Raw genomic sequence first — 27,517 nt, 5'->3', positions numbered from 1 at the left:
AAAATTTTGAAGAATAATTACATTTTTCGAGAAATTTGATGAAAATTATATTAAAAATAATTGAAATTCTACGACAAGTTTTATTTTTTATGAAAATAATTAAATTCCTTAAAAAATTTGTAAATAATTGCATTGCTGTGAAATTTTTATTATTTTTTAAAATAATTGAATGTTTGCGTAGAATTGTATCAAAATTTCTTTTAAATAATTGAATTCTTTTGGAAAATTTTATTATAATAGTAGATATTGGAAATCTTTGACTAGAGGAAAAATTTTAAAAATAATTGAAATTTTGTCAAGAATTTTATTAAAGTTTTTGAAAATAATTTAATTTTGTCGAAGAAGTTCATTTATAAAAATAGTTTAAATTTTGTCAAGAATTAAAAAAAATTTTGAACATAATTAAATTTCTGCAAAGAATTTTATGACTTTTGAAAATAATTGAATTTTCGCAATCATTTTTAGCTTCGTCCAAAATTCAATTTTTTTTAGTTCTTTTAACCAAAATTTTTCTATAAATCCATTATTTTTAATAGGGTCAAAATAAGTGAAACCGGCCACTTGAAAAATTTTTATCTCCAATTTTCAAGTTATCTATGATTTTTAGTAGATATATGAGTACACTTTTTCCCCCTAAAATATTTTTCAAAAAAAAATTTTATTTTTGAAGTAATCAGGTATTAAAGTTTTAGATCATTTTATTTTCATTTTATTATTACTTTGAAACAAATAAAGATAATTAAGTAATTTTTTTTTAAATTAGAGCTTAAAGTCTATACTTTAAAGATGAAATAAAGCGATTGCTAAAAAATGAAAATTTATAATTGTTATTAACAATTCTTTTAAACAATTGCAAATTGAAGAATGTTCTCAATGTTTTTGAAAGATTAAATTACGATATATTGATGCGCAAAACTATAAGGATTCATTTAAAAAAAAGAAAAATGAGTAACCTCCAATATTATAGAAATTGTGTAGATTTTTCTGCCAAAATGCAGGCCAAAATCGATTTTTAATCTTAAAAATCCGCTTGAAAGCGTGAAGTTTCTAACAAAACAAAAGAAGATCTTATTTATTCGTTTGCAATTTTATCTTTTTCCAGGAACTTGAGTCAATTTTTGCTTGCATTTTGTCAGCAAAATTTACATAATTTCTATAATATTGGAAGTTACTCATTTTTCTTTTTTTTAAATGAATCCTTATAGTTTTGCGCATCAATATATCGTAATTTAATCTTTCAAAAACATTGAGAACATTCTTCAATTTGCAATTGTTTAAAAGAATTGTTAATAACAATTATAAATTTTCATTTTTTAGCAATCGCTTTATTTCATCTTTAAAGTATAGACTTTAAGCTTTAATTTAAAAAAAAATTACTTAATTATCTTTATTTGTTTCAAAGTAATAATAAAATGAAAATAAAATGACCTAAACTTCAATACCTAATTACTTCAAAAATAAAATTTTTTTTTGAAAAATATTTTAGGGGGAAAAAGTGTACTCATATATCTACTAAAAATCATAGATAACTTGAAAATTGGAGATAAAAATTTTTCAAGTGGCCGGTTTCACTTATTTTGACCCAATAATTAATTAAATATTTAAAGGCCAACGCAGAATAGATCTGCAACCGGAACCGCAATCGTAACCGTAAGCGTAAGAATGAGTTAGAGAAGGATAAACAATATACCTATCCTTCTTTAACTCATTCTTACGGTTACGCTTACGATTGCGGTTCCGGTTACAAATCTATTCTGCGTTGGCCTTTAAAATTCAACTAATTTCAAAAGAATTATTTAAATTTTTCAAAAATCTAAGTTCTGTAAAATTTCTAATTAAATTAATTGAAAATTGAAATTTTCTAAAATTTTAAATTAAAACCTTTTGAAGTTCATCTATTCATAAAAATTGTAAATGCAACTATTTTAAAATTGAATTAATTTTATAGTAATAATTGTTTATTTGCTTCCGTTGTCGTAATTTGTTTATGTTTTTTAATCGATTATCGAAATAGTGATAAATGAAACACACTTTTTTTCACTTGTGCAATAAGTTGAATTAATTTTGAAATGTTTAAGTAAAAGATAAAAAACACGTGAAGTGGTCCATTTCAGGAGAATCCCTTATTTGCAATAAGAAAAGATTAAAACTTTTTGCATTTAAAAAGATTTGTTTAAAAATCTTACCTGAATATACTTCCATTTTCCGTGACAACAATAACATCTAACGTTTCCTTATTTTCTGTAAATATTTTCAAGATTTTATTTTGATTCTGTGCTTCAGTGATATTTCTGAAATGTAAAAAATTTAGTAAAATATACATTCATTTGCAAATTTTTGCTGTCATCAAGAAAATGTATTTAACTCCTTTTCTTACTTGGAAAAAACGAGCCTTCCTTTACTAGGTAAATGCAAGCAGTGGACGAATCCACTGGCAAGGGCAATGAACAGAAACGATCCATCTCTAGAAAGAGTATAACTCGCTATCAACGAGTCAAATGTGCTGCTAATTGTAATTGATTTACAACTTTCATCATTAAAAATAGTGATGGATTTGTCTAAAGCAACGCAAACTTTCGAATGTTGAATAGAGGCAATCACATTTGGACTGTGATCAACCTGAATAATAAAAATAAGAAACACTTAAATTAATAATTAACATTATTTAAAAATTGCAATTTTAGTATTTGTTGATTAAATTGTAAGTCAATGATCAAGTCAGTCAGTGTACAAAGTAAGAAGTGTTTGTAAACAACCTCGCGATCAGGTTGAATTGCGGCCACAGTAAAGGACTCATAAATAGATCCATTTGTTTCTGCAAAAGCCCTAGTACCAAAATTGACAGTCTCCTCGTCTGCATCAAATCCTGCGTACACTCTTGTCCACAAAGCCATAATAATAGAAACGATTCAATTATTTCTACATTTATATACAATAATAGCAGACTACAAGCGGTAACAGAAACTTGGAAAGTCGTTGACAAACTAACTTCGAATTTTGAATGCGACAAAATAAAGGCCTAAGCACAATTGCTTCGCGAATGCAAAAAGTGAGTTAGAAAAGGATAGAGATATGTTTGTGTCCTTTTCTATCTGTTTCACTTGTGAGTTGTGACGTCAGATAGCTGGAGGGAAAACAAACAGACGACACTCTAAGGTTTAGTCCACAATAGGCACTTTTCTTAAAGCGATGCATACCATCTACAGCCTAACGTAGAATAAAAAAGTAACGTGAACGTAAGCATGCGATAGAAAAGGACAGACCAACTTCTGTCCTTTTTTATCTCATGCTTGCGTTCGCTTTCCGTTTTATTCTGCTCAGGCCTTACATCGATTTCTATTGTTTGAACAATGGAAATCGATGTAGAGGGTATGCATCGCTTCAGGTTGAGTCCACAATAGGCACTTTTCTTAAAGCGATGCATACCCTCTACATCGATTTCCATTGTTCGAACAATAGAAATCGATGTAGATGGTATGCATCGCTTTAAGAAAAGTGCCAATTGTGGACTCAACCTTAAGAAAAGTGCCTATTGTGGACTCAACCTAAAGCTGCTTCTACAACAACTTTTTTTTCATTGACATGAGCGTGAAAACGATGCGCGCGCATGGTTGCATGCGCGCGCATGCATAAAACCATGCATTTTGTATGGTTTAAAGGCCAACGCAGAATAGATCTGTAACCGGAACCGCAATCGTAAGCGTAACCGTAAGAATGAGTTAAGGAAGGATAGGTATATTGTTTATCCTTCTCTAACTCATTCTTACGCTTACGGCTACGATTGCGGTTCCGGTTACAGATCTATTCTGCGTTGGCCTTTAACAGTGCATTTTGTTCGTGTCGATGAAAAAAAAAGTTGTTGTAGAAGCAGCCTTACACCTCTGCAGGCAGCCTGCCTGCAGGTGTAACCGCAGCCTTAGGCCGCAGTCCCATGGCAGCGTTTTGCGTTGCGTTGTAATGAGAGAGAATGCAGCAAACGTATATTTGCGTCTTTTTCTCTCCCATTACGACGCTACGCAAAACGCTGTCATGGGACTGCACCCTTAGTTTTCGTGGCGATTGTGTTCATTGTGAAAATGTGAACAAGAGCCGAGATTATTGTGTTTGTACCCAAAAGAGTTACAACATTTATAAAGTTAAAATCATTCATTTCGCACTGTAAATGAAAAGTAAACAGTAATTTTCTACTGTTTCAATTATACAGTAAAATATTTTATTAGTGAAGACTGGGATTAAAAAGTTCTCATGTTTGTAAATTTCAAGAATACACACGATACACACTTTGTATACTTTCTGCTGAAGGTTAGGTTAAGTGACATTTGACGTATCGTTAATAATTGTAGGCGTGTGACAAACTACAAAAGTCAATCAAAAACATTACAAGTCAGAATTGGATGTTCTATAAAATTAAAATAAAAAGTTGCTTCAAAGATGTGATCTTTGGTGTGAGTTACATGGTTTGTTTAAGGGGCGTAGCTAGCAAAGCGTGTATGTGAAAAACTATAGAGAAAAGTGTCAACAGCTTGACAACATACTGATTTTTTCTGTGCAACAATGCACAAGGAATGTAAAAAATAAGAATTTCGTCTTGTCTGGTATTTTATTATCAGTTGAAACTTTAATCAACTTCGAGTTACTATAGTTTTAAAATGACTTGAACGTCGTCCAATATCCATATCTCAAGATCCAGATCCAGGATCTGTTCTACTCATGGGTAAGTTGATTTCAAAACTAGAATTTTTTTAATAAAAATTTTAGTCATTAACCATTTAATTCAATTTGTCAAATTAAATTGACAATAATGTAACTGAGTCAATTCAATATATTTCAACATAAGTTTTAAAAGAATTTATTACTCTGTTTTCTGCTTTTATATTGTCAGACTTCGCCCTCGATAATTAATTTTCAAAAAGTAGCTTTCAAACTAAAAAAAGGGTGTAAAAAAGTAGCTATCGAAAAATTAAACTTGACGACCAAAAAAAACTCGTTTCAGAAACTTTACAAAACTGACAAAAATTCCATTCTATATTTTATTTTCCTGACTTTTTCCTAATTTTCATCAAAAATATTCAACGAATTTTATTATTCATGAAAGAATTTAAATATTTATCAAAATAATTTAATTCTTGCGAAGAATTTTATAAAAAAATTTAAATAATTTCTTTCGACTAATTTTATGCAAATTCTAATTGAAATAATTGATTTCCTGAGAAATTTTTATTATTCATGAAAAGAATTGAATTCTTACGAAGATGTTTACAAAATTTTTTTTAAATAATTGAATTCTGTTTAGAAATTTTATGAAAATAGTAGATATTGAAAATCATTGAATTGCGAAAAGTTTTTAAAAATAATTAAATTTTACAAAGAATTCTATTAAAATTTTTGAGAATAATTGAATGTCTGTGCGGCATTTTATTAAATTTTTTTGAAAATAATTGAATTCTTAAAAAGCATTCTACTATTTATGAAAATAATTCAATTCTTGCGAAAGATTTTATAAGAATTTTTTAAAATAATAGAATTTCCAAGAAGAAATTTATTACTTTTAAAAATAATTAAATTCTTATGATGAATATGGTTATTTATGAAAATAATTAAATAATTTAATTTTTTCGAAGAATTATTTATGTAAATAATTGAATTCTTTCGAAGAATTATTTATGTAAATAATTGAATTCTTGAGATAATTTTATTAAAATCTAAAAGAATAATTGAATTATTTCAAAAGAAGTTTAAAAAAATATTTTTTAAAATAATTGATTCTTTTGAGGAATTGAAATTAAATTTTTAAGAATAGTTACATTTTTTGAGCAATTCATGTAAATTTGTATTAAAAATAATTGAAATCCTACGATGAATTTTATTATTTATGAAAATAATTGAATAGTTGCAAAGAATGTTATTAAAATTTTCAAAAATAATTGAATTCCTCAAAAGAATTTTATTATTCATGAAAAGAATAAAATTCTTACGAAGATTTTTACAAACATTTTTTTAAATAATTGAAATCTGTTTGGAAATTTTATGAAATTGGTAGATACAGAAAATCATTGAATTGCGAAAAGTTTTTAAAAATAATTAAATATTACAAAGAATTCTTAAAAAGCATTTTACTATTTATGAAAATAATTCAATTCTTGCAAAAGATTTTATAATTTTATTTTATTTATTTATTTTATTTTTATAAATAATAAAACTTATTGTAGAATGTCAAATATTTTTAATACAGTTTTAATCGATAAATTTCTCAAAAGAATGTAATTCTTAAAAATTTCATCAAAATTCGTCGAATGAATTCAATTATTTAAAAATTTGTTGAAAATATTCTTTATGAGAATTCAATTTTAAGAAACAGAGTCAATTATTCAATAAATTATATATTTGTGTACCTATATCAATAATTGAATTCTCGTAGAATTTTCTACTAAAAATGGATTTGAAAGTGAATTGCAGTAAAATTTCTGATAAATAATTGAATATTAAAAGCATTTTAGTTTATGAATTTTGAAAAAGATTTAAATTTAAATTTCTTTGAAAATCTAACTTTTTCTACTTTTAACTAACAATTCTGTTGAATTAATTCTTTTTAATAAGTTTAATTTAATTTTTTTTAAAATTATTTGAAGTTTTTATTTTCTAATGTGTATTTAATAGAAGAATTTCCGAATAATCGAAATTTTATAAAATTGAATTGTAAACAAATGGATACAAAAATTCTCAATGAACTTTTTCAAAAATTATGAATAATAATTGATTTAAAGAAGAATTTTAATTAAAAATTCTAGAAAATAATAATTGAATTGAAATTATGAAAATAGTTTTGAAGAAGTTACAGTAACAATATTCTTACTTATTATTTTATATTATAAGACTTAAAATAATTAAAATTTTGATGAGAATTTTATTAAAATTCTTTGCAAATAATTGAATTTCTAGGATGAATTTTATTATTTATAAAAATAATTGAAATTTTGACAAGAATTTTATTAAAAATTTTGCAAATAATTGAATTTCGGAGAAGAATTTTATTATTTATAAAAATAATTGACAGTTTAAAGAGAATTTTTTTAAAAAAATGTTAAAAATACCTAATTAAAATTTTGCTATGAATTTTATTAAATTTTTTAAAATTTTATTCCGGATTTTTTTATATTAATGTATTAAAAATTAAATTAAATTAAAATTATTAATTAATAATTAAAATTAAATTAAATTAAAAATATTAAAAATGTGATTTTTTTTACAATTTTGACAATTTTGTGTTTTCTTTTTGTCGTTTTTTCTAAGATTTCATGCGACTTTTCGTGACTTTTGTTGTAAATTTATGCGACTTAAGCGACTTTTTTTGAGCCTTAAAGACGATCCGAGCCCTGTAATTTCGTTTGTAACAGAAATGATTATTTTCACAGAATTGAACCCTCTGGACAGAGAAGAAGACAGCAACATGGTATATTCAATTTTTAATGAAAATACCTGGTACTACTGGGTCATCTCCGTAGGAACGTTGCTGTCGTTTGTAGGACTAATTGTTGCTTGTATTTGTAGCTGTCGTCGCAATGATAACAAGTGAGTGGTAACTTTCCTTTTTTATACTTTAAGTTTACGAAATCAAATTCTTTGATTTTTATGAAACTTAGAGACTTAGACATAATCGAAAACAAAAGTAAATAAGTATATAAAAACCAGTTTCTGAAACCGTTTCCATCTTACAATTAGAATAAATAAAAAGTAGCTTACTTTTATGCTTAAAACTAGATGAGGTCAATTTTAGGACTTAAAATCATATTGTTCTTTAAAATTGACGACGGTAATTCTTTTCTAACAGGAGTGAGTTTCTGGGACTGCCTGGTATGGTAACGATCACGCATCCTGATAGTGAGGGCTTCAACAGACTTCCGACATCTGACGTCTCGCAAGTTATTACTCAGGATAACACGGATTGCAGCAAAAGGTTTCTAGCTTTATTTCCTTGTTAGCCAAATAAACACATTTCTTGAGATTTTTATTAAATTTTTCTACAAGTTTTTCTATATTCTTCATTAATATAATATAATTTATTCACTCTTATTATATTAACTCTTGATTAAATTTTAAAGAAAAAAATAAGTTCTTTCAATCGAAAGTAATTGAATTCTTATCGACTAATTCGATAAATTTTATGTATAGCTATTCGTAAAACTTAACTTTGACTGTAGTATTAATAAAAAAAACTTGCATTATTTTCTGCACAGAACAACTTCTGCAAATAGAAGTCTTCCAGACATTCCAAAAGATAAAAGCTCAAGTAGTGAGAGTAGAATTGAATCCACTCCTCAAGATGTTATTTATGAGGCATCAGAAACAATCGCTGATAATTTGGAGCTCTATGCCACAGTACAGGATAAAGGTAAAATTATATTTTCTAATCTTGAATAAGAAATTCATGATATTTTCATAAATTGATTATCGTAACCATATAATTTGTTTTTCAACAGAAAGAAAGTCTGAACGAGAAACTTCAAGTATATCTCAACAGAGCTCTCAAGAAGATCCAATGTACTCATACGCAAGACTTAAAACTCCTCAAACCAATAACGGTAAAATTATTTACTTTACAAATAATTGCAAAAACAGGGTTGCCACAGGTCAGGGAAATTCGAGAATTCAGGGAAAAGTCAGGGATTTTTATTAAAATTCTGGAAAAAATTTAATTTGCATGATTCATTATTAGTTTTATTTAATTTTTTAATATATATATTTAATTAATTATTCAAAAATCATGGATTTATAGAAGAATTTTAGTTAAAAACACTAAAAAACATTAAATTTTAGAGAAGTTACAAATGTTTGCAAAAATTCAATTATGTTCATTCAAAAATTAAAAAAAATTCTCGTCAAAATTTCAATTATCTTTAAAAATAATAAAATTCTTCTCTAAAATTCAATTATTTTCATAAATAATAAAAATTTCACAAAAATACAACTATTTACAAATTTTTTTATAAATTTCTTTGCAATAATTTAATTATTTTTCATAAATAATACAATTTTTGTATAGAGATTCAATTATTTTCATGAATAATAGTAACTCACAATAAAATTTCATTTATTTTTAAAATACAATTTTAACCGAATTCCTCAAAAAATATAATTCTTAAAAATGTTATTAAAAGTCGTCAAAAGAATTCAGTTATTTAAAAATTTATAAATAAAATTATTTATGAGAATGCAATTTTAAGAAACATTCAATTATTCACTAAATTATTATTTTTTTCTACTTAAATAATCCGATTTTAGCAGAATTTTCTAATAAAAATTAATTTAAAAATGAATTTCAGTTAAAGTTTTAGATAAGAATTGAATATTAAAAGCATTGAATTTATAGAAATAATTGTATTTTTAAAAAAGTTTAATTCAATTTTGTTTGTAATTATTTCAAGTTTTTATTTTCTAAATATTTAATTGAAGAATTTCCGAATAATCAAAATTTCGTAAAATTTAATTGTAAATAAATGCATTTAAAAAATTCTTCTCTAGAAACTTTTGCAAAAATTATTAACAATAATGAATAATAGTTCATTTATTTCTTCCAAAATTGTAATAAAATTTTTGAAATTAATTACTTTTTTCAAACAATTTACTTTAAATTATACTAAAAATAATAGATATTCAGTGAAGAATACTATTATTTATGAAAATAATTGAATTCCTAAAAAGAATTTTATTACATTTTTTTTAATAATTGAAATCCTGTGAAGAATATTATTATTTATGAAAATAATTTAATTCTTGCAACGAATTTTATTACATTTCTTTTAAATAATTAAAATTCTATGAAGAATATTGTTATTTATGAAAATAAGTGAATTCTATCAACGAATTTGATTACACTTTTTTAAAAATAATTTAAAGCCTGTGAAGAATGTTATTATTTATGAAAATAAGTAAATTCTTACAATGAATTTTATTACATTTTTTAAAAATAATTGAATTCTTTTGAGGAATTTTATTAAAATAGTTAGATTTTTAAAATATTTGAATTTCAGCGATGAATTTCAACGGCAGTTGGTCACTTTTTCTAAAAAATATTTTCTAATCCTTTTCGTCTAAAAAAGCGATTTCTAATAAAATCTGTTTTCTAAATAGAGTTTTTTTAAACAAGTTTTGATTTCTAAAGCAAGTTTTTCTAAAAAGTTATGATTTCTAATATTTATTTTCTTGAAATTCCATAATTTTTAAAGAAGTTAGAGAATTAAAACTATTTTGTATATTTTCTGTTTCTTAATCACAATTCTGTTTACAAAATCATTGATAAGATTCCTTTTTCTTATAGCAATTTTTTAACAAAATTCTGTTCTTCTTTTAAAAAAATAATAATTTACAACATTTTTATACCAAAATTTCCAAAATTAATATATTTATAAAATAATTTTTTTTAAAAATTTTAAATATCTTTACGAAAAAATACTTATAATTTCTTTTTGTTAGTTACGATTTCTAAATAGATTATTTCAAAATTTTATTAAAAAATTTGCATAATTTCTGTATTTTTACAAGTTTTTAACGAAATCTCAAGTATTTTTTTTAAAGAATTAAAAAATTTTAATTTTTAATCGTGTATTTGATAGTCATTACAAAAATTGAAAACTATATCCCAACTAATTTCAATATTTGTGAAATTTAATTGAATTCATGCAAAAAATGTTTGAAAATAATTACATTTATCGAAGAATTAATTTAAAATTGTATTAAAAATAATTTAAATCCTAGGAAAAATTTTATTATTTATGATAATAATTGAATTCTTACAACGAATTTTATTATATTTTTTAAATAATTTAACTGATGTAAAAAATTGTATCACTTATAAAAATAATTGAATTCTTGCAAAGGATTTTATTAAAATTTTTGTAAATTTATTTTTTTAAAAATTTTATAAAAGTTTAAATTATTATAAAACATAAAGATAGCGATTAGTCCGAGTCGAAGACTCGGAGTGATCGGTATCTTCATGTTTTATAATAATATCCTTAAAAGTTATTGAATTTCAAAAGGTTTAAATTTGAATTTTTTAAAAATCTCAATTCCTGTGGAAAAATAATAGTGATTAAATATTTATTTAAAAAAAAGAAGTTATTGATGTTTTTGAATAATTTTCCAATTAAAGAAATTCGTAAATAAAAGTATTAGAACATTTTTCTGAATGTGTAATAATTTTTAGAGTAAATCATAATATTCTTTCAGGGAAAAAGTCAAAATTTTGTCTGGGAATCAGGGAAAAACAAAATTAATTTTTTGTGGCAACCCTGAAAAATTCATTTGTAAATAAAAAATTTGAATTTAGTAATTTAATACCTATTTTTAAAAACGAATCTTCTGTTGAGTATTTTTTGTAGTTTTCAAATAGGTTTTAAAACTTCCGTTAATATTGTTTTCAGTTATTTAATAATAAACCTTGTTTTTTTTGTAGACGAACATCCTTATGCACAAGTTCAAAACATCGAGAAGACTGAGGCCAGCCAACTCATAAGGTATTTTTGAACACAGTTACAGATTCTTATTTAATGAAAATTAATGTTAATTTTCTATTTATTTCGTCATAGATAAATTCTTTTTGCAAATGACAAGTTAATTTAGATGAAAATTGTTTACAGAAATAATGCTAGTCAGGGCATAGACAGTTCTTCGCCAACAACTTCTGTCAGCCAGTCGAATGCGAACCCAGTGGCACCCCCGAGAACTCGCAGGTCGTCATCGCACAGTTCACTTCTGTCAACTGAAATAGTGCCCGACATTCAAGCTGCTAATGCCATATCCGGTGAAGTTCAAGCGAATCAAGACCTACCTTACATGACGCCCCCTCTTTTAATTCCTCTGCCTCATCCACCGCAGGCACAGCACAGTAATCCTCAACAACATTTCAGTGGGGATTCTCAAGATTCTAGTAAGTAATTGTAATTATGTAAGTCACTTCTTTTAACCCTTTTATCCAAAAAATTTTGTTTATCTCCCTATTATATAAAAACCTAGTAATAATATAATTATATAATATAATTAAAAGAAGAGGCGCATGATTATTCCCCAAATGTCATTTGATCGAACTGTCATTTTACCGAATTTCGTTTATCCGAACTGTTATTTTAACGAAATGTCACTTTTGCGAAACGCCATTTTTACGAATTGCCACTTTTGCAAAAAGTCATTTTTGCGAAATATCATTTTTACGAATTGTCATTTTTACTAATCGTTATTGTTCCGAAATGTCATTTTTTTCAAGTTGTCATTTTTACGAAATGTCACTTTTGTGAATCGACATTTTTACGAATTGTCACTTTTGCGAAAATTCATTTTTTCTAATTGTCATTTTTACGAAATGTCACTGTTGCGAATTGTCATTTCGTAAAAATCACAATTCGAAAAAATAACTTTTCGCAAAAGTGACAATTTGTAAAAATGGCGATTCATAAAAGTGACATTTCGTAAAAATGACAATTCGAAAAAATGACATTTCAGAACAAGAACGATTTGCATAAATGACAATTCGCAAAAATGACTTTTCGCAAAAGTGGGTTGAAAATTTGTTGAATTTATTTTCAGAGGGATACACAAGCATAAGTGTTAGAGAGCCATTGGCTAATATAATAGCTGAAACAAAACAGAGACAGCCTTCGAGGTCATTGATGGATTCACATTATGCAACTGTTTCTGATGATTCAGGTATATTTTGTCAAATTTTCTTATTATAAATAATAGAAAGAACATAAATCTTAATCATAACAAGTTAGTGCAAAACGTTTTTCTTTAGAAATTTTTCTTATTTACAATTGTTTTAAAATTATTTTATTTCGATACCTCCCTTCAAAAAATTCCTCTTTCATGTTACGTTGGTAAAAGAAAATTTTTTTAATTTGTTTAAACAATTGCAAATAATTTTTTTTTTAATCCGGGACTAATTTTCCAAAGTATCAATTCCAAAACTTTCGATTTTTGGCTGGGTCGTTTGAGAAATAACGCCTCATATATAAATTAATAATTAATTAATGAAAAAACAATTATTCATAAAAATAGATGAAATGTATGCTGCTATCGATGAACAAGAAAAAGTATATACAAGTGGAAGTGAAACTTATGCACAAATTCAACCAGCTGTCAGTGAGGTTGTTAGAGTTGTGCAAAATGAATCCGTTGCGTCCGCACCACCGCCATCGCGGTTGGAGGATTTACACTTGTCTGCTCCTCAGCCTCCTAGTGTTGACAGCTTACGTCACGTGGCCCATGCTCACTCAAGACAAGGTACAATTCAAACATTTCTTACTTTCCAAAATCATCATTTGTTTCATATTTTTTAATTGGTATTAAATTTTATTTGAAAAAGAAATAAGAATTGAAGATTTGATTTGTTTAGCATCGTCTTCAAGTGCTACGAGTTCAATAGTGAATCCAAGTTCGCCAAAGCCTGAGAAGCGCCAGGCGAATTCTCCATTGCCACCGCCGCCTGAGGGACTTGTGGACGTTTACGCTCAGCCAGAGAAACGAGACAAAAGGGACGATCGTTTAAGAGCCAGCATCGGTTCCGGTAAGTCTTTAGAAGACATGTACGCTAAGGTAATTAAGAGAAAGCGCGAGACTGAGGAAGTGCATTCAGACTTTGTCGTCGCCATAAATGCAACCGTTGCAAATGCGGATCTGTCCGTTCCAAGAAGGAAGCTCAGCCTCATCGAAGTGAGTCGAGCTTCTTGGTCTAGTCACGAGTCGGTGGAGATTCAAAAGCGCGAGCAGGACAACTATTACCACCATTTCAGCACTGAAGCGAATCACAATTCGGAAGGACGAGTTTCGAAGGACGAGGGCACGCGAATTCCGAGACCAGTTGACGCCAACAATTCGGCTGCGAATTCAGAGGGTGATCACGGCTACGAGTTTGTCAATTCGAACCACAAATCGAATTTGAATTTGAGGAGCGATCAAGCATCGAGCGATCCTAATTACGAAATGCTGAGACCACAGTACAATGAAGCTCCGAAGAGTGAAGATTACCCGAGCACCAGTGCAAGCAGGGAAGAGACTCTGCCCATTTACTCGATGCCTTTCAAGCATCGACAAGTGAGCAACGCGAGCAGCGAAGATCCGGGCTACGAGAGAGTGAGGCTGCCGAAGAGAGTCGACCTGGACCAGGACACGGACTCCGAGCCGAATTACGAGAGCATGCCCCACGAACCGAATTACGCGTCCGTCTGCCGCCCTGGAGACAGCGACGGCGACCCCAACTACGAGTCCGTTCAACACAACGACCCGAACTACGAGAGTGTCAAGTACGTGACTATGCCTCAGAATGTCGACCCTCCCTATGAGCAACTCAACAATTATGCGGCCGACAATTCCACCAGCGGTGGCTACGAGAAGGTCAACAAGAACAAGAAAACTGATCCCGATTACGAGAAAATCGATCCGAATTACAATTCGGAGCAAACTCACAATGGCGATACTGACGACGATCAGTACGTTCAGGTTTAGACAAATATTTATCTTTCTATTTTCCATCGGGACTGTGCAAATCGAACCAAAACTTATTCAAGAAACAAAATATTTTTATCAACTTCCATGACTGATATTCTATTCTCATACTGCGATTTGATACGTAAATAGGAAAAAATATCACACCAGTTTACATTTTTGCCAATTTATTAAAATGAAGAGTGATATTTCAAATATTACTAAATATGAATCGGAATTCATTATATTAGAAGCTTCAAGGCTCCTACGACTTCCAGATCAAATATTTCTTTCATCAGGGCTCGAACTAGGTCTGTAAATCCCGTAAAGCTCATTGTCAGTAAACTTGCTTCAAGTCCGAAAGAGTCAATTTCTTTGAAAAAAGGTCCGTAAAATAAATTTGATTGAAAACGGACGAAAAGAATTCAATTATTTAAAAATTTGTTGATAACATTTTTTATGAGAATTGAATTTAAAAAAAACATTTAATTATTCAATAAATTATTTATTTTTGTATTTGAATAATTGAATTCTAATAAAAATTGATTAAAAAATTAATTTTAGTTAAAATTTGAGATAATAATTGAATATTAAATGCATTAAATTAAAGCATGAATTTTTAGAAATAATTGAATTTTGAAAAGATTTTAAATTAAGTTTTGAAAATTTGAATTTTTTTTAACTATCAATTTTGTACAATTAATATTTTTCAAAAAGTTTAATTGAATTTTTTAAAATTATTACTTATTTAATTATTATTTTTAATCTGCGATCTTCCAGTCTTAAAAAATTTTACTAAAATTCTTGGTAAAATTTCAATTATTTTCAAAAATTTTCCAAGAAAATTCAATTATTTAAAAAAATTTAATAAAATTCTACGCAAACATTTATTTATTTTCATAAAATAATAAAAATTTCACAGAAATTAAATTATTTACAAATTTTTTATAAATTTCTTTGCAATAAATCAATTATTTTAATAAATAATAAAATTCTTTTTAGGAATTCAATTATTTTCATAAATAATAAAACTCATAGCAGAATTTCAATTTCTTTTGTAATGCAATTTTAATCAAATTCCTTAAAAAGTGTAATTATTCTTAAAAATTTTATTATAATTCGTCGAAAGAATTCAATTATTTAAAAATTTTGTTGGTAAAATTCTTTATGAGAATTCAATCAATTTTTTATTGTACTTAAATAATTGAATTCTAATAGAATTTTCTAATAAAAATTGATTTAAAAATGAAGTTTAGTTGAAATTTTAAAAATTATAATTGTAGATTAAAAGTAATACAGCGCGAATTTTTAGAAATAATTGAATTTTAAAAGGGTTTCAAATTAAAATCTTTGAGAAACTGAATTCTTAATATTTTTAACTAACAATTCTGTAGAATTTATTTTTCAAAAAGTTTACTTGGAAATTTTTTTTAAATTATTTAGTTTTTATTTTCTAATATATAAATATTTAATTTAAGAATTTCGGAATAATTGAAATTTTGTAAAATTGAATTGTAGACAAATGAATTTGAAAATTCTCAAAGAACTTTTTCAAAAATTATTAAAAATATTGGATTTATAGGAGAATTTTAGTTGAAAATTGTATGAAATAATAATTGAATTGAAGTGATGAAAATAATTTTGGAGAAGTTACAGTAAAAATTTTCTTATAATATGAAATTATAATTTTATCACTCGGTCCGTAATTTTTAATTTTTGTTCTGTAAAGTCCGTATTTTGAAATACTTTCACTAGTTCGAGCCCTGTTTTATGCACTTTTAGTTTTTGTTCGACATCCATAAATAAAAATAACGCGAGAAATAAATAGATTTAAATCAATATTTAATGCCCTGCACTATTCAAGGGGTACGTGTATGGAAAATTAGTAACTGTTTAAAACTATTAGTAACTGCAAAATGAAAGCATATAATTCTAAATTCCTTATTATCCGAAAGTTTTAAATCTTCCATAATTCATTTTGAATGCAAAAAAATATGAATCCAAATGAATTCAAATACATTTAAATCTAGTTATTTTTATTTATCGAACTAAAATAAGGATCGTATCAAAATTTAAAGGATCCGTTTTTCTTTAGTTTTTCACTTCAATCAGAATAGAAACTAGTAATTTTGTTGAATAATTTGTATAAAAAAATAAATTTAATTTTTTTATTATTTTAAACTTAGTAGATGTAAATATTGAGAAAGTGCCAAAATCTGAAGATTTGGCAGTACGTAGTAAGTAATTTTTGTACAATTTTATTGTTTGATACGATAGAATGTAATTTATAGTGTGTGAAAGATTTAGACGCTCTGTCGAAAATTCGAGCAACAATGAAATTTTGCGTCCCATAAATATTTTAAAATAGTAATTTAACTTGAACAAAGATTGCAGTGTCTTCCAAACCCACTGATAGAGCATAGTATAGAATATTCCACTCTTAACAGAAGTTTTATTAAATAGAACATTTTTTAACTAAATTAAAAATGTAAATTTGCAATTTACTACACAGGTTTGCAAACGTGAGAAGCTACACGGAGAAACTTTATTCCTGATATTTTACTGAATTCAATTTGGTGAAAGTGGAATGAAAGGCCAAAACTTTTCAAGAGCTAGACTGTGAAAGCAATTTCATTAAATGATAATGGAAAAGACATAAACCTTATGATAAATATTTTAAACAAAATTGACTGTTTGAAATTATTAAATTAATTAATAAAAATGTGCTTAATAATAGCGCTCGTATTCAATCGATACTTTAACTTAGGCGTTCTCTCGTCAATATGAACTTTTTTGAATCTTCTGGATTCGAATTCGATTAATAAACTCATTATCACTCTACAACATTCGACATTGTTCAATCTGTCATCGTATCATTCCTAATACATCGTAATATTTATAACCTCAGAAAACGCCTCAAAAACTTCATTCTTTAACACTCCGTCATGTTCTGAATTTGTTAATGAAATACGATCTGGCTTCTATCCAGAAGTCTTTGTCTACACAACTCTGACGAGGAACTGATGTCCTCCTTTGTTGCGTTTCTTCTTTTTGTCTCCACATACAACGGGTTTGGCTTCTTCTCCCACCCCCGCACGCATCCATCCCCTCCTTTTCCAAATCCGGTTGATTCTGGCCAGTACTTGTCAATTCCTGCCACGCGTTCATATAATCTCTTGCGTAATTCTTCCCTAGATATGTTTGAAATACATTGGAGGGGAACACGTTTTCCTCCTCCTCCTCCTTGTCCGATAGAAAAAGGCGCTGAAAGTCGTCGTGCAAGTCCATTCGTTGGCTGAATTTGAAGAATTCAATAACAATCGAATTGGAGGATCAATTTGAGATTTCTTGATTTTATTGTTTTTGCATCTGGAATAGCGATGTATTCGATTTACATAGGAGCAGTTGGTGTAACATAGGTTTGTGGTACTGAATTTACATTGGTTCTTACGCATAATAAATTAATACATAAATTTCTAGGAAAAAATGAAGATAGACATTTGAAGATACCTAGACGATAGCTACTATAAATAAGTACAATGCCTATTGATGTATATCATACATATTGCAATATATCGCTGCCGGTTTCTATCCACGAATGTTTACGCCTATCGTTTTTTACTTTCTGAATCGATGATTCTATGTTGTCCAAAGTTGTCCTAAGTTCTTTCATTTTATCATGTGTTAGTGATTCTTGAATAAATGGTAATTTGTTGTTTAACATTTCTAATTCGGTAACATTCATGGGTGACGATATATTTTTCTTATAAAATTAATTTTTTATAGACAATGATCCTGCTAATTTTAAAACTGATTTGCGTGTCTGTAACATACAATTGCTACCTGCTATATGAGTGGCAGAACTGATTTTAATTGTTTCTGGCACAGCTTCGCAAATACTACTAATTTCTATTGGAACTTCTGGAACTAAAATATATTGATTTTCGGCGTATAAAGGTATACAAACAAGTTCCTTTACTTGGAAGTTCGATAAATGACAAATTTTCGTTAGAGTGACAGGTATAACTCCTTCGACCTTCCTTTAAACACGGGTCAATTTTTGCGTTTGGCAAACTTCACTGGCTTTCACGTACTTGATGATGTTATTTTTTATATTAGTCCATGTTCATAAATCACTTCTAGGTCGGCAATCTGCTTTTCTAAATCACTCGATGACAGATCTTCAATAGGGAAAACGCGAGATAGTGCATCTGTAGCTTGATTTTCCGAACCCTTTTTATACTCGATTTCATTTTCAAATTCCTCCAACCTTAATCTCCACCTCATGAGTTTAGATGAAGGATCTTTAACATTAAATAACCATTTTGATGCTTGATGGTCGGTAAGGATTTTGAATTTCTTTCCCAGTAAATATTGCCTAAGCCTTTTTACTGTCCATACTATGGCAAGAAGTTCTTTCTCTGAAGTGGTGTAATTCAATTCTCGTCCATTAAGAGTTCGCGAGATATAACAACAAGGATGACCATCTTGTGATAGTATGGCTCCGAGTCCTACATTAGAAGCGTCCGTGGTAAGTGTGAATTCTTTTGAAAAATCTGGATATCTTAGGACAGGAGCTGTACATAATAAATTCTTTAATTCTTCAAAAGCGTTATCACAATTGATATTCCATTCAAATTTGATTCCTTTTTTTGTTAATTCGGTTAAGGGTTTAGCAATAGTGCTATAGTTATGAATAAGTTTTCTATAATATCCAGATAGTCCAAGAAAACTTTTAACTTTCGTAACAGTCCTTGGTGTCTTAAATTCACGTTCTGCTTGAATTTTATTAGTGTTCGGCTTTACTCCATCGGAGGTTATCACAAGTCCAAGACATTCAAGTTCAGGTCTTATGTACTGTAACAGGTTTTATATTGCGAAAAACTTTTTTAAGTTCGAGTGCTTTGAATACTTGTGAACACATGATTCAAACACTGTCACTTTTATATAAACGGTCGGAGCTATTTATAATTACAATTACCTTTTTTCCTGCTGACAAATGATTTTGTTTCACTGCACTTCGAGCTATAGTTTCGATTTTGGGTTCCTGCTTCAGATCCGCCTGCAAAGAGTAAATTAGTTTTAATTATTAGAGGGATTCCTTTTCAGAACTTCGTCTTTTTAGAGAAACATGACCATTCGCATAAAAGTTCGAGTGCTTTGAATACTTGTGGACACATGATTAAAACACTGTCACTTTTATCTAAATGGTCGGAAATTGTTTTCCTTTTTCAATTGAAAAAGGAAAGTAATTCCCGACCATTTGCATAAAAGTTTGAGTGCTTTGAATACTTGTGAACACATGATTCAAACACTGTCACTTTCATCTAAATGGTCGGAGCTATTTATAATTACAATTACCTTTTTCCCTGCTGAGAAAAACTTTCGTTTCACTGCTCCTCGAGTTTCAATTTTCGGTTCCTGCTTCAGATCCGCCTGCAAAGAGAAAATTAGTTTTAATTATTAGAGGGATTCCTTTTCAGAACTTCGTCTTTTTAGAGAAACATGACCATTCGCATAAAAGTTCGAGTGCTTTGAATACTTGTGGACACATGATTAAAACACTGTCACTTTTATCTAAATGCTCGGAAATTGTTTTCCTTTTTCAATTGAAAAAGGAAAGTAATTCCCGACCATTTGCTTAAAAGTTTGAGTGCTTTGAATACTTGTGAACACATGATTCAAACACTGTCACTTTCATCTAAATGGTCGGAGCTATTTGTAATTACAATTACCTTTTTCCCTGCTGAGAAAAACTTCCGTTTCACTGCTCCTCGAGTTTCAATTTTCGGTTCCTGCTTCAGATCCGCCTGCAAAGAGTAAATTAGTTTTAATTATTAGAGGGATTCCTTTTCAGAACTTCGTCTTTTTAGAGAAACATGACCATTCGCATAAAAGTTCGAGTGCTTTGAATACTTGTGGACACATGATTAAAACACTGTCACTTTTATCTAAATGGTCGGAAATTGTTTTCCTTTTTTAATTGAATAAGGAAAATAATTCCCGACCATTTTTTCAATATTATATAATATTTTTAATGACAGGCAACATAACCTAAATTTTTTTATCTATACTTTTACGATACTGTGACTTGCAAAACCGTCTTTTTTCCTGTGACACAAATTCCTCGCTCAAGTTATTCAATTTTTAACTTATCACAATTCCACAAAAAGTATTTATGTACTTCGTTTATTTGTTTGTAAAACAAATATGACTTTTCGCGAAATCAAAAATTAAGCGCTAGAAAAATCTTGCTATGATGCTGCCATCTGAGATTAGCATTACGTATAGTGAACCCCATTCTTAACAACACTTTTGACAATTTAGTTATTTCGGTGATATTGACATCTAGCCGGTTTGCCCCACTCTCCCCTAATATTACAATTTTATTTTAATGATTAACCCATTAACGTCTAAAATAAGAAAATTCTTTGCGCAATTTCAACCTATACTTTTATGAATAAAACGGATCATATTTATCCAATAAGGAAATAAGACGCCCATTTCGTATTTTGGCTTGAAAGTAAAATTCCCCACTTTTCCTTCCGCTATCAAACAGGCGATGCTTCCCTCTCTTTCTCTCTCACTATGGACAGAATGTACACGCTCTGGACAGAATAAATGAATGAAAGAAGACGAAGATTATTATATTTAATTTTTAATTTGGAATTATTATTTTCCCTACTTTTTAATTTAGAAACAAAGAGATTAAATTTGGTTAATATAAAACCTGTTATCTATTTTGATTATTCATTGAGTATGGAATTGCCCATGGCGCCAGGCCATTTTGACACGGAATGACCAAACCAAGAGATTAACATATTTTGCCAACTGCTCATTTATCGTTAGTTAAATTACTCATAACCGCGGAGAGGGGAGGAGTAAGGATGAACACTGATTCGACAAAATTACTATTGATTATTTTTATTAATTTATCACAATTTTGAACATTAGTCAGCGGCAAGTCACCTAAACAAGGCTCGAATTTTAATATTAAATTATTTATATTATTAATATTTATAATTTACAAACTTAAGACTGATTGGAGGAACAGCTCATTTTAATATGACAGGGACTCACCGTCAAGACGACGTCTTTTATTTAATTTTATTTAATTTTATCACAATCTTGACGCACACTGTTTGACAGCCAGAACGAGAATGCGAATAAAAATGGCTGACTTGTCTGCAACGAACGCGTCGCTGCACGTGCGCTTTGTTTTTTCCTGGTGAGTCCCAGAGGAATTATTAATTTAAAGTTTGTTGGTTAATTATCACTCGTCGGTAATGTCACTCTGCGGTCGGTAATTAGTTCTACGCGGCGCCACACGAGCGCTGCGCACGAATCGACGTAAACGCCACCGATCCAATATGTCCGAACCCAATGTTTTGACAGGTGACTCCTCGCAGTTAAAGAATTCGTCTTCCTGGCACTCTTGAATAATCGGGAATCTCTTCCAACTATATATGTCAGAAAGCGCTTCCCACGATGACTTCAAGTTCCGTCTTTCCGTGACGTTGAGTAAGGAGTTGACGAGAGTCTTACTCTCGTGATTTTCAACAATAAAAACCAAAGAAAGGAACGATTAATTTCCGAGATTATTATGTAGACTTTGAGCATCGACGTGACGAGTTTGCAGGTGAATGTCAACAAATTATTAATCTTTGTCAGAAGTGACGAATTTAAGGTAAACATAAGTGTTGTTAAAAAATAATAATAAATAAAATAAAAGGAACCAAACGGTTCGATTCTCGTTCTGGTGTTACTTTTCTTTTTAATCTATTGACTACATTAATACTTTGTGTACGGCTAAAATAGCCGTGTCACAGTACTCACACTTGTCTGGTTGTTATTTTAAGCCAGGTTTTTCCGAGTCTTTCAAAAACTGTTACAAGATTAGTGTTATGTTCTTGAATGGTAGATCCAAAGACTATAATATCCTCGAAATATGCGAAACAAATTTTACCAATTACTCCGCGTAGGGCGTTATCCATCATTCGCTAAAACGTGGCAGATGCATTCTTTAGTCTTAAGGGATTTAGGTCTTAAGGGTTGAACCTGTATGCTAATTTCATCGCTTAAATTCATAATATACCTCTTTATCGCTACTCGTTCTTCCATTTTAATAGCAACACTTCTCTCTATGCGTTGTGTATGTTCTCCTTGTCTTGCATAATTTAACTTATTGAGTGATTGCTACTTTGAGTTGTACGATTGAAGATACCCTGTTGCGTACATATTCCTTCCATCTTGAGGGATGGCTGTTGATCCATGTGAGCGCTACCGATGAGTCCGTCCAAAGGAACACTGAAGCTTCAGATAATTCCAGAGTCCGCTGAACATAAGCCACAAGTCGTGCCAAAAGTTGGGCCGCTGAGAGTTCCAACGTTGGAATGGTGAGACGTTTGAGAGGAGCGACCTTGGTTTTGGCACAAACAAATGTAACTTTTGATTCTTGATTAGGTTCCGAGGATTTGAGAAAAACAACAGCAAATTCCTCGTAGTACCTCTCGAGAATTTGAGTTTTTAATTCCAAAAACTCCGTACTGTCGACGAAAAGTCCCCTTTGTAAATCCTCGAAATTTTTCTCGACGATCTTAAGCCTTGTCTGCTGCGTGGCGATTTTGAGTTCGACCTTGGCTGGTGATCTTCGAACAGATTCGCTCTGAGAATCCACCTCGCCTTCCGTTTGTTGAGAACTAACCGAATTGTGTCTTGAAGGGACCTTGACGAAAATCTTCGATTCCACGTGTTGGTTGAGTGGTGAGGGAGCTGATGGTTTTGCCTTGGAAGATTTTTCCTTGTAGAGAGTTTCCTTGTCGAGACTTATCATTTCGGGATTTTCCTTGGTGAGATTTTCCTGTTTGTGAGTGGGATCCTTGCCAATTTGCTTGTCATCTGACATGGTTCAGAATTCAAGCAGTGAGGTGAGAACGAGTATTGATTTTTCTACCACGAGAAACACTGCAGCGTGAGAGTGAGGGGGAAAGAGTGCGTGAGACCGGGATGCGTGATCAAGGCACTCGGTGGCAACGCGCACAGTTACATGCCTTGTAACAGTGTATGCTAATTTCATCGCGTAAATTCATAATATACCTCTTTATCGTTACTCGTTCTTCCATTTTAATAGCAACACTTCTCTCCATGCCTTATGTATGTTCTCCTTATATTGTATAATTTAACTCATTGAGTAATTGCTACTTTAAGTTGTAGGTTTGAACTGTGAGCTTCCAAGATTCAGTGTCATCTTTTGCATAATAAAATGTACTTCGGTATTCCTGATTAGCTTTAAGTGAAAACGTAATCGAGTTTGCTAACACTTCAAGCCTCATCTACATAGTATCTTTTCTCTCCTCCTATACGAATCCATCGTTGAATTGATGTCATAAGTTCATAGGGGCAACGAGATTCAGGTAATCCAAATAACCACTCCGCTATACGATAGGCACTAGTTGTAGACAGCCCGTTAGGATGAAGGAAATAAGGGATTAAAATTTCAGGAGGTGGTGTTTTGGGAAGGTGAGGACAATTAAAATTTCCAAACCATGGGTCATTCCTGTCCAATTCTCTGCTTTGTTGAATACTATACATGGCTTTAATATCATTACAATCCATATTAAGTCTGTCTAATTTTTCCATTAATTCTAAAAAAGGTTTGTCAAGTTCACCCTTCTTATGATTCTGAGCTAAAAAAGGCTCTTTGATGCTTTCATCTTTTTGTGGATTAGGAATATCTAAATTACTTCTATTCATATAAACATCTTCATTGTGAGTTGATGAAGAATAGGACGGCTCAGACGAAGATTATTGATGTCCTTCATTTTGATTAATTTTTAAGAAGAAATAGTGTTCTATTGAGGCAACATTATTACCAGTATTATTATTGACAGTGACTCTATTTCATAATCTCTCACGATGCCATGCTTCAGCTTCAAGCGCAAGTTGTTAGGCTTCTGGGAAAGATTTAGGTCTTAAGGGTTGAACCTGTATGCTAATTTCATCGCGTAAATTCATAATATACCTCTTTATCGCTACTCGTTCTTCCATTTTAATAGCAACACTTCTCTCTATGAGTTGTGTATGTTCTCCTTTTATTGCATAATTTAACTCATTGAGTAATTGCTACTTTAAGTTGTAGGATTGAACTGTGTCATTCCCCTGACGACAGTTTTTTACTCTATGTGCTTCCATTCGTCTGTCGTTGTAGGACATACGATTACCTCTTCTTCCTGTTGAAAAGGGTTGTTTGCCTGGTTGAGCTGGCAATTCTTGCACTTGCTTGCGGAGTTTACGCTTAGCGATGTCGACGTCTTCCTCATGTACAAAACTTGCGTCAAACTGCTGACGTGGACGATAATTTGCATTATAATTATTTCTGTTCATATTAAATGTTGAAACTTTAAGGCTGATGTCAAACCTAAAGAATCAAATCATATTAGTTCCATCTTCTGGTAGAACATTTGGTTGTAAGAATCCCAAATAAGACCAATGTGTTTCGTAAGTAGTTTGCAATTCACTAAGATGAGCGGAAAATTGAGCTGTTTCTTTACTGATGGTTAGATCAGAATGTGACAATGTTCTTGTTTGACCAAGGAGGCAATCTGAAATGAATTTATACATAGTGATCCCAGTGTAATTTACAAGACAATAAGTCGCTTTGACCTTAGGTAAATCATGGTTTTCTCGTAAAAAATAGTAAAGAAGAGTCAAAAGTTTTGGAACCGAACTGAGAATTAAATTTGTTTTCATGTAAAATTCATCATTAAACATTAAACGTGAGATAGATGCACCCAGAACAAAATTGAAAATTCTAATACATTTTTTTATACAATCGAAAGTGGTCTAGATTCACAAATGATTTGAACAAACAAAGGTATATGAACATAACAGATTTTAACCTCATCTTTATTAAATGTAGTTCCTAGTTTTAAAATGTTTTCTTCCTTTTCTTGTGGAGTAAGTGTCTGAAGGTTCAGAAATTTTGTAGGGTGGGTTTCTAGTATTAAATCAGTAAGTAAAGCGTCCTTCTCAAAAGGAGATAAATTTGCAACTATTTGACTATCTGGATCTCTAAGATATTTCAAATAATAGACAGGAAATGTTGGGTAGTCAAAGAAGAGTGATAGCCAGACCCTAACTGATCTGAGTCCTAAGGAGATTTGTGTCAATCCCAAGACCCTTGAGTAAACTTCATGCATGAATTTTTAAAAGGTTTTATTTTAAAAATCGGCTTTTCTATTGCTTCTGACAACACTTGTTGCACCTCGGCCTCTTGGGTAAGGCAATCTTGGGTTAATGCTTGATCATTCAAGTCCAAGTGTCGCTTTGTTTTTTTTAATGTTTTGTTAACAGCTATCTTAAGCATATCACTAATTACATCATTAAAACTCATTGAACAAGTTTTTTCTTGAGCGGCACTAGAAATAATACTGAAGAGATACGGGATGGAAACATATTCTTCTGTGAGCTTCCAAGATTCAGTGTCATCTTTTGCATAATAAAATTTACTTCGATATTCCTCGATTAGCTTTAAGTGAAAACATAATCGAGTTTGCTAACACTTCAAGCCTCATCTACATAGTATCTTTTCTCTCCTCCTATACGAATACATCGTTGAATTGATGTCATAAGTTCATAGGGGCAACGAGATTCAGGTAATCCAAATAACCACTCCGCTGTACGATAGGCACTAGTTGTAGACAGCCCGTTAGGATGAAGGGAATGAGAGATTGAAATTTCAGGAGGTGGTGTTTTGGGAAGGTGAGGACAATTAAAATTTCCAAACCACGGGTCATTCCTTTCCAATTCTCTGCTTTGTTGAATACTATACATGGCTTTCATATCTTTACAATCCATATGAAGTCTGTCTAATTTTTTCCATTAATTCTAAAGAAGGTTTGTCAAGTTCACTCTTCTTATGATTCTGAGCTAAAAAAGGCTCTTTAATGCTTTCATCTTGTTGTGGATTAGGAGTATCTAAATTACTTCCATTCATATAAACATCTTCATTGTGAGATGTTGTTGATGAAGAATAAGACGACTCAGACGAAGATGATTGATGGTCTTCATTTTGATTAATTTTTAACGAATAGTGTTCTATTGAGGCAATTAAATGTTTAGCTTCTTTAATAACAAGAGGAGGAATGGGAGAACTTTTTGGTTTCTCTAAAATTAGCTTCCTGGCTTTCCTATCGCTTCTGACAACACTTGTTGCACCTCGGCTTCCAACCGCTTTGGTGACCTCAGCGGTGAAAGTGCTCTGGTCGGAGCCTCCTCTGATCTTAATCAGAAGGTCTCCCTTCTTTGTAGCTTTTGCTGCTACTATTCTCGTATGGCATTCGTCCGGGTTGACCTCTTTGCGAAGTTTACCCAAAACGTCAGCATACGTTAATCCTTGACCGACTCGGATTAGAAATGCGGATCTTTTTGACCTCATTCTTTCCAATTGAGGAATTTTTGGATCTAGTACTTCCTTTTCCATTAATTTAACTATCCCACTCGAGCATCTTCATGATCTTCGATATAACTCATGCATCTATATAGAGATTCTAAATCAACGTATTGATCTTTTAGTAAAGTGTTTAATGTTAAATTTGTTTTTGTATCATTTCCTCTTGTTGCCATGGTTGTGATATTATTTTGAACTGATTTGCTTAACGTATGAACGACGTTATCAAAAGGGGTCAACTTAGAATTTGTTGAAATGTAAAATTTTTGTCTTCGTCTTTATATTTTGGTGAATGAATGATAAGTCATTGTTGATGTGACGTTATGATGGGCTACGTGACTTCTCTGATTTTGAATATGACAATCCTTCAACTACTTGTTGGGTTCCATCGAGAAAATTCGTAAACCTAACTAATACGAAGACATTCATAACTACTCAAATATGTAATTGATTTAACGTATTTTCCTAAACAATGCCACTATATTATTGTAATATCTAAGTAATATAAATTTTAATAATAGAAAAAATACTTACAATAATACGGCGTATCGAATTGCTATTAAAAAAATAAATTCGAAATTTCGAATATTCTGC

At 30.0% G+C, this 27,517-nt stretch overlaps 2 protein-coding genes across 3 annotated transcripts in view; one reads left to right on the top strand and one right to left on the bottom strand.

Annotated features, from left to right (window-relative positions):
- Positions 1–2,994, bottom strand: part of LOC122500010 (kinetochore-associated protein 1) — a 33,121-nt gene extending 30,127 nt beyond the window's left edge. For both annotated transcript variants that reach the window (XM_043608679.1, XM_043608680.1), the window contains exons 1-3: positions 2,757–2,994; positions 2,378–2,619; positions 2,187–2,291 (exon numbers count right to left, since the gene is read on the bottom strand). In XM_043608679.1, the coding sequence (XP_043464614.1) occupies positions 2,187–2,291; positions 2,378–2,619; positions 2,757–2,894 (485 nt within the window). In that variant the 5' untranslated portion in view covers positions 2,895–2,994. The remainder of the gene's footprint in view (positions 1–2,186; positions 2,292–2,377; positions 2,620–2,756) is intronic.
- Positions 2,995–4,117: 1,123 nt separating this feature from the next.
- LOC122499997 lies at positions 4,118–17,080 on the top strand. The gene is made up of 11 exons (XM_043608636.1): positions 4,118–4,714; positions 7,413–7,569; positions 7,829–7,954; positions 8,235–8,389; positions 8,478–8,579; positions 11,453–11,513; positions 11,637–11,926; positions 12,580–12,699; positions 13,051–13,275; positions 13,388–14,480; positions 16,988–17,080. Exons 1-11 carry the CDS (start codon positions 4,711–4,713, stop codon positions 17,028–17,030), a joined length of 2,376 nt encoding a protein of 791 aa, XP_043464571.1. The 5' UTR covers positions 4,118–4,710; the 3' UTR covers positions 17,031–17,080.
- Positions 17,081–27,517: the final 10,437 nt, after the last annotated feature.

This window comes from Leptopilina heterotoma, unplaced genomic scaffold, assembly GCF_015476425.1.
Source record: "Leptopilina heterotoma isolate Lh14 unplaced genomic scaffold, ASM1547642v1 Lhet_180, whole genome shotgun sequence".
Taxonomy (NCBI): domain Eukaryota; kingdom Metazoa; phylum Arthropoda; class Insecta; order Hymenoptera; family Figitidae; genus Leptopilina; species Leptopilina heterotoma.
Note: the sequence above shows the minus strand (reverse complement) of the source record. Positions and strands in the feature narration are given on the sequence as shown.

What these genes read in the sequence shown, in the direction of transcription:
- LOC122499997 (XM_043608636.1), top strand. An exon ending in TGCCACAGTACAGGATAAAG is followed by an intron (nt 8,390 to 8,477) that starts GTAAAATTATAT and finishes GTTTTTCAACAG; the next exon opens with AAAGAAAGTCTGAACGAGAA. An exon ending in GAGGCCAGCCAACTCATAAG is followed by an intron (nt 11,514 to 11,636) that starts GTATTTTTGAAC and finishes AATTGTTTACAG; the next exon opens with AAATAATGCTAGTCAGGGCA.